General features: G+C 36.5%; 1 protein-coding gene across 1 annotated transcript in view; it reads left to right on the forward strand.

Moving 5' to 3' along the window:
• LOC131591753 (gamma-tubulin complex component 6-like) overlaps positions 1-7,787 on the forward strand; it is a 49,864-nt gene extending 42,077 nt beyond the window's left edge. The window contains exons 37-46 of the mRNA XM_058862777.1: positions 399-454; positions 715-901; positions 1,167-1,335; positions 2,588-2,729; positions 3,569-3,763; positions 4,009-4,141; positions 4,372-4,585; positions 5,638-5,837; positions 6,617-6,779; positions 7,655-7,787. Of these exons, the coding sequence (XP_058718760.1) occupies positions 399-454; positions 715-901; positions 1,167-1,335; positions 2,588-2,729; positions 3,569-3,763; positions 4,009-4,141; positions 4,372-4,585; positions 5,638-5,837; positions 6,617-6,768 (1,448 nt within the window). The 3' untranslated portion in view covers positions 6,769-6,779; positions 7,655-7,787. The remainder of the gene's footprint in view (positions 1-398; positions 455-714; positions 902-1,166; positions 1,336-2,587; positions 2,730-3,568; positions 3,764-4,008; positions 4,142-4,371; positions 4,586-5,637; positions 5,838-6,616; positions 6,780-7,654) is intronic.
• Positions 7,788-7,951: the final 164 nt, after the last annotated feature.

Here is a 7,951-nt window from a genome sequence, read left to right on the forward strand (position 1 = left end):
CAGTCAGCATTTGTTTAAGGGCTTGTAAATGTAACTCTTGAATGTTTATTTTCTAAATGGGTACTTTCTTCCTAACATTCCACTTAATTCCTTGCATTACTTTTCATATAGTGCTAGAATTCAGAGGAAAGAATTTGAGCTTAGACTTGTCTTCCATATGCAAGAAACAGAGCATTAAAAAAATTCTAGCCTGAAACTTTGTGAAGCAGGACCTTTAGGGTCCTTAAGTAGAGGCTTAAAACTGCCTGGGTGGGGCTGTGGGAAGATACTGTTATTGGTGTGGTTGTTTCTGTGATAATTTATACAGGAATTCTGAAGAACTTTAGGAGCAGATCTGAGGTATGAACAATGTATTATAAGTAGGTCTAAGTAAATTCTGCCTTTAATTGTGTTTACAGTAATTGAAGATATTGTCAATAAGGACCCTTCTCCAGATTCCTCACAGAGCTTACAGGTAAGAAACAAAAAGTGGTTGTTGAGTGGGCTGATTTATCTTTTGAAGAATTGAACACACTGGTAGTTAAGGTGATAAATTCCTCTCCTAATCTAGTAGTAACTGTGAAGTTATCTTATTTTTACATGTATGATACACACAAATGAGTACACTCTTCTCTTTTCATTTGGAACAGCTAGGCAATTACCTGTAGAAACACATTAAGCCTGAGCAGACAAAGCAAACATCTCTCATAAAATTTGTACATTTATTAATTATAGAGAGAAGAACCTGAAAAGGCCATTACACAAGATACTGTGCCTCAAGAAATTTTATCTTCTGAAGCTAATGCTCTTAAGGAGGAGGAAGACAAAGAGGAAGATACATGGAAGAAAGAACAAGCTTATTTGAAAGCCTTATCGGATCAGTATTGTATTGAAAAGTATCAAGATAGTTATGATTTGATGTGTGAGTAGAACTGTTGGAACAGTAGATCAGTAGAAGATGTGATAAATTTGAACAAGAAAACTGAATGCCATGACTTAACAGTAAATTATCGATTATGTTATGAACTGCAATAGCCAAGCAATTTGCTCCTAGGCACAAAGATGAGAAATACATTTTGACATGTTATGATTTTCTAATCTAGAGGTGTTTGTATAGTTCAGTAGGAACATATTATTAAGCTTCTTAAATATAATAATTTACAATGTTTGTGTATTTTTAAATGTAGCAGAACCACCAGTTTCTCATCTCTTGCATCACGTGATACCAAGATCGTACACATTTCCTGTGGATCCTATGGTGCAGTCTGCAACAGATGAAACTGCTGTACAGCTGAGTGAGCTCTTGTCTCTGCCAGTGCTGATGAAACGTTCTATTACTGCTCCACTTGTATCTCAGTGAGTATTTGTTAGGAATTTTGCCATTAATTTTGCAATTAATGTTGTATTCTATTTTGAGACAGAGGTTGTACATAGATCTCTTAAATTTGCTCTTAGCTCCTGGAAGTAATTCAGTAAGTGGTCCATTACTAATTCAAAAGTTCAGACCTGTGTGATAAATAATAACATAAACTTAGCCATTTATGTGCAAATTAAAAATTTGAATGCTGTTTGGAATATAAGCGCTCAGAGGGAAGTCTTGTAGATTATGCAGCAGTGTTTTTGACACCATGAGTTTAATTGTTCTTTTAAAAAGCAGGTGTATTGTTTATAATATGTGTGCTAGTTTATATTTGAAAGAGGAAAATCTAAGGGAGAAAAAAAAATCTTTTGATTACTTGAAATCTCATACTGATCAGGTTTATGTTTCTATGGGAACTCCAGCTTCAAGGCTGATTGGAGGTGTAATGGAAGCTGTTCTTGTTACTATTGGGATATATAAAGAAATCACATATATGTTGGACAGTTTAATTAGTATATCTAACAATATTTTAAATAAAAGTTTTTGTTACTTTGTGCAAGATTTGCTTTTGTCATGAAAACAATTACTCACAGACACTTTTTTTAGAATCTGCTCTCCTGTAAGTTTCCGTATGCTATGCTCAAAGTTTGGTGCAATGTAGAAAGATGTTATTGTCTAACTTAATTTTAAATCTGGTAGCCATCTGGTTGGCTACCAGAATGATTTGTGTACAGATTCACACATTTAGCAAACTGAGCCTAAGTTTTTGTGCTGCCAGAATTACCCTCTCTCTGATAGGCAAGTTTAATTATTTAAAGCTAGGGTGAATACCTACACAGTACTGTAGACTCCAGTATAGATCTGTCCTTAATATTTGGTGACAGAGCTTTTTCAATTGGTATATTCTTACTGGCAGTTTAATAGTCTTTTAATTTGTGTAGGTGACAGAGATAAGAAGGCCATTGATAAAGTGTTGCTCCAGGTCCAGCAGCATATTCTAAATATCATTGTATATAGCCAGTCTTAAAATACTTCCTCAGTATTTTTCAGAACCCAATTACCTGAAGTGGTAGGTTTTAACTCTGGTATATAACGGATGAAGATTTTTTTGTCTCATGTTTTTTGCCTTTATGAATAACGTCTAAGAGTTAAGTACTGGAGCACTAATCTGATGTAGCCACAGCTGAATGTTAACAGTAAGGAGGGAGTTGCATGTAAGTATAATAACTTTTCTGTTTTTACTCTTAGTGTTTCTCTTGTGAACAAAGCAATAGTAGATTACTACTTTGTGGAGCTGAATGTAGAGAAGCATTTTGAAGCATTGAGACACTTTTTGTTAATGGAAGATGGGGAGTTTGCTCAGTCACTCAGTGACCTGTTGTTTGAGAAGGTATTTGCTTTGTTGTCTTAACCCCAGTGTTTGGGTTGTCTGCTTTACCTTGATGCCTCTGCATTGATTTGGATGGGAATGAGGGAATGGTATGAATTAGAATCCTGGCTTGTGGAGTTTCCTTCTTTTGTACTGTGTCGAGAAGCCTGTAGCAAGGAACTCCATTAATGCTGTAAGGATGGAGAAAAAAGGTCTTGGACAGAAGAGCACTCATGGAAGGGTACTTCACTCTTTCCTATGAAAACTGCTGCACTATTGCTGTCCCCTCCTGTCTGCTGGCAGCAAGGCTGAAGAACCTATTGCTGTTTGCTAAAATCCAGCAGAAAGACCTGTGTCTTTCTGCTGGATTTTAGCAGAAAGATGGTTGCCCATGGAGATAGGCAGCTGTAGGAGAGTTAATGTATTTCTCTGAGTCTTGAAAATGCTTTAGACCCAACTAGGGAAAGCACTTGGGGATTTAGACTTGACAAATAGCTTTATTTGTAAACCTCTGAGAGAGTTGAGGTGATGAGATAGGCAGATTCAAGTCAGATAAATTTGTTGAGTCCCTGGCTTTCTAAAGACTATCCCCTGCAGGAAGAACTTGTAGTAGTTCCTGAACCACAGCTGACATACGAAAATAAATCAGTGTAGGTAAGATTACCTTCATGCTGTGAACAGAAAATAGTTCAGAAGTTGCTTCTTAATGCTGTTCATGCATCCCTATGGCAGAAGTAAAACCTTTTAATCAAGGCAGGGTGGTCACCACTTTACCATTGTGCTTTAATTCACCTGTCGTCAAGAGCCAAAACTTTATTAATATGGTGTAATTAGGATTTTTTTTTTTTTTTTATCCCTAGCTTGGATCAGGACAAACACCTGGTGAATTGCTGAATCCACTGGTTCTTAATTCTATCCTAAATAAAGCACTACAATACAGTCTTCATGGTGACACCCAGCTTGCTTCCAATCTTTCCTTTGCCCTCAAGTATCTCCCAGAAATGTTCAAGCCCAATGCTCCAGATGCTCTGAGTTGCTTAGAGCTCAGGTACAAGGTAAGAAGGTTTGGAACAAGGTGGAATACTGCCATGGTTCTTATGTACAATGGTAAAGTGAATATGTTAATAAGAATGCAGTGTCTAAGAATGGGGTAAAATGATGTGTAATGGAAACTACGGGATTTGCTTAGCCTGACCATTGCATTGCATTATTAAAATACGTAAAGATTGAAATACTTGTCTTTAAATAATGTTACAATTTCTAAAAAAAGTAGTATGATCAGCACTGTTACTTCTTATAGGTTGACTGGCCTCTGAATATTGTCATTACTGAGAGCTGCATGAATAAATACAACAAGATTTTCTCCTTTTTGCTTCAGCTGAAGCACATGGTGTGGACTCTCAAGGATGTTTGGTTTCACTTAAAACGCACTGGTAAGTGTGGCTAGTGAATGAGAGAGCAACCTATTTAAAATGCCTTCAGCACCCTCTACTAGACAGTTGCTTATATACAGTCATGTCAAACTTCAAAAGCCACAATTTTCTTAAAAATCTTCCTTGGCATTTTAAACAGACTCTACTAACAAAAAAACCTTCATTCCTTTAAAAATTCTCATTTTGGATGGTCTCTGTGGCTGGTAATACATTTCTGCTTTTATTTTCAGCTTTGGTGAGTCGTGCATCGAATTCTGTTCAGTTTCGACAGCTCCAGTTATATAAACATGAGATGCAGCATTTTGTGAAAGTAATTCAAGGTTATATTGCTAATCAGATTCTTCATGTTACATGGTGTGAATTTGGAAACAAACTGTCTTCTGTGGGCAACCTAGAAGAAATTCATAGAACACATGCTGAATACCTCAACAAAGCAATCTTCAGGCAAGCTACCATACTTACTTTTACTTGAAATACACGTTAAGGGAGTGGCCAGTCCTAGCCTAATGTATTTGTGCATAATTGACTTTTACATGACACATTAAGTAGTCTTTACATATGAAAATGTTCTTATGCAGGACCCAAAGTTCATGGCATCTTATAAGGTCTATACTTTGATACTTTTTCTCAGCTATCCATCCTTTTCATTTCCCTGGACTCCTTGAGTTATATCCTGCTCCTATTCTCCATGCCTCTGCAAGCTTCTAGTCTACTCAGAACAGCTCTAAACTAAGAGCCCTAAACTAAGGGCACACATGCCACAGTTATTTTTCTTTCACTTCATCCTTTGTAAATTACTTATATTTCATTCATCATGAGTAGTGTGCACGGTAAGCCTTGCTAAAGGATGTAAAATGCATCTCCTGTACTATGTATGTGCTTTTAATATATGTGCAGTGACCAAGGCTGGACTTGGAAAGGACAAAAAGATGCCTCTGTCTAACTTTATGAGCAGTGCAAGAGACACCTGGCTTTTAGGAATCACAGGCTATGTGAGGCAGAGGGGTGGTGTGACTAAAAGGAAAGGAGCTAGAGTTTATTTGGTTTCTTCTTGAACAGTGTACACTGAAATGATGAAGTGGTGAGATAGAGGGAGATGTTAAGGAACAGAAGTTATAAACAAGAAAAGAAATCTCTCCTTTTGTGTCTCTGTTCGAGTTTTAATCAGAAAATACTTGCCTAGAGCTGCTGTTTGGATAGCAGGTGGTAGGATGAGAGGCGATTAAACTTTAAGGAAACTCAGAGCATTTTGTTGTTAAATGTCATCTCTTTTGCAAAGGTAGATGTCATTCTAGAAATTAGATAATCTAGGGAAAAGTTTCTTGGAAGTGCAAGTAAACTGTGTTAGATTTAGGCACCTTGTTTAAAGTCTGTTGGCTGGAGTATTTTTTTAAGCAATTATCTTTAACCTAAAGGATTGTGACTCCTTTGTATTTGTAGTCTTAGAACCAGTAAATTACATCAACTAATTCCTGAAGTTGTTTTTGTTCTTTTAGGGGTCTGTTGACAGAGAAGGCAGCCCCTGTGATGAACATCATACATAGCATCTTCAGCCTTATTTTGAAGTTCCGCAGCCAGCTCATCTCTCAGTCGTGGAGCTTCGATGCAGGGAAGCAAATGGCTGTTCATCCCAACTTTGGTCTGATGCAACAGTCATACAATACCTTCAAGTATTACTCCCATTTCTTATTCAAAGGTAAGAAATTGCATAAATTCTAGATAGAAGAGACGGTCAACTGGTAATTGGAATGTTTTGGTAGTATAATGTAAAAGTAGGAAGATTTGTATACTTAGGGAGTACTGAAAATTCCCAAATAAAAGCTGCACTATTGTGGTTTGCCAAGATCTGCATATATGTCAATTAAGATGTCTACACAAGAAATCTAACAGATATTTCAAAACTGACTGTAAGTTTTTGCTCATTTACAAAATAAGTATTTGGTATTTAGCTGTACTTACGTGCGTACATTTTTTTCTTTTCTCTGGAATTGAGTTCTGGAACTTTTTATTGGCAGCAATGAAAGATAGTTAGATAACAAGGAGAAGTAATTTTAGATATATATGCAATAGTTGAGTTTTGCCATTGGTATGAAATTTGGAAATTCCAATTCACATGTTGTACTAAAGCTCAGAGAGCCTCCCACCACATGCTCCAGGCAAGTTTTTCAACTACATGGATCATTTGCCAAATGCTTTTTCCTTTACCATAATAAAATTTCATCTCACTGTCAGCTTAGGCTATAATGTACTGAAATGGTTACTTTCTGTTTGTCTTTCAGGTCTTGCTTGTGTTTAGCACTTTACTTATCCTTCCTCTAATATAAAGGTGGTTTGTGGGGTCTGGGTTCCTTCTTTTTAGAAAATCTTGAATTCCTGAAAGAGGTGCAACTGCTTTTCTTAGATCTATTTTTCTAGAATATTTCCTAGTTCAGACTATATTAATCAGGAAATGAGCTGCCCTTTTTATTCTTTAAGGATGTCCAAAAATGGTATCAAAGGACCAAAAACAGATATTTCAGGATGAGTTAGAATGGCTGCTTCCAAATTCTACAGGAAGTCAGAACACCTGTGGGAGCCACCTAAGCCCATACTACGAGATCTATGGTTGCTTCATGGACAGAGATTAATAGACCATTCTGTAAGGAAATCTGATGAGTGACCCAGTTTTTTACACCCTCTTTATTAAGCACTAAAAAACCAAATATGTGCTTGTTCATCTCCACTTGAACCTTCAGTCACCATGTGTTGTAAAATGCTCTCTTTCCACAATGGGTTGATCCAGAATCCATTGAAAGCCAATACAAAGTTGTCTGGACTTCAATGGCTTTGGCTCATGCCCTAACTTGCAATAATACACCTTTCCTTCTTCCTTGCATGCTGCTGCTGCTTGCTAATTCCCTTGATATTAGTGCATGGGATGTTTGTGAGCTTAGGGAGTTTCTATTGGCTTTTTTACTCTGCAGTTAAGAATGCTTAGAGCAGCCAGTTTGTTCGTTCATAGAGTGTGAGGGGTTTGTCCTAGGAATTTGGTTTTCTCTCCCACAATGGACTTCGCTCAAGAAAACTTCAGCAGAGCTGCTTCTTTCACAGAGGTTCCCTGAGGACCTAAACATGCGTCCTGGTCAGTTGAAATTTTGATAGGAACACACCATCTTATTGTGAAGGATTATATGATTTCTATGTTTCTCTGAAAGCAACTTGATAAGGAAATGCTTTGTTAGAATAATGCACTTTCACTGAGAACTGACTCACAGTCTTTCTTTGGCATTTATTTGAAATGTTTTACAATTCCAGAAAGAAATACTGGACTTTTCTTATGTTAAAATATACATTTGTTGTTTATTGTTCTCAGATTCTGCATTATGTGGTTTCTTTGTGTTTGTTTTTTTTTTTTTTCTATGTAGTTTTGTTTTTGTTTTTGTTTTTTTTAATAGGCACAGATGCTGTCATGGATGAATTAATAATATTAATCTTAGTTGAAGCTTACTTTATTTTTTTTTTATTTTCTTCCAGTGGTAACAAAGCTTGTAAATAGAGGATACCAACCACATTTGGAGGATTTTCTGCTGCGAATTAACTTTAATAACTACTACAAGGATAACTGAACTCTGTAGAATAAGGATCACTGATAACACAGTAAAACAGAAACTATATGTATGCACTTATGATTTATAGAAGCTTATGCAAATGCCACACAGGAGGCATTTTTCTTCAGTGAAATAATCTGCCATCCTAAAGCTTGAAGAGTATAACCACCGTATACAAAGCATGATACTTAAAATCCACTAAACCTGCCAGTTGTTTGATCTG

This window comes from Poecile atricapillus, chromosome W (genome assembly GCF_030490865.1).
Source record: "Poecile atricapillus isolate bPoeAtr1 chromosome W, bPoeAtr1.hap1, whole genome shotgun sequence".
NCBI lineage: Eukaryota > Metazoa > Chordata > Aves > Passeriformes > Paridae > Poecile > Poecile atricapillus.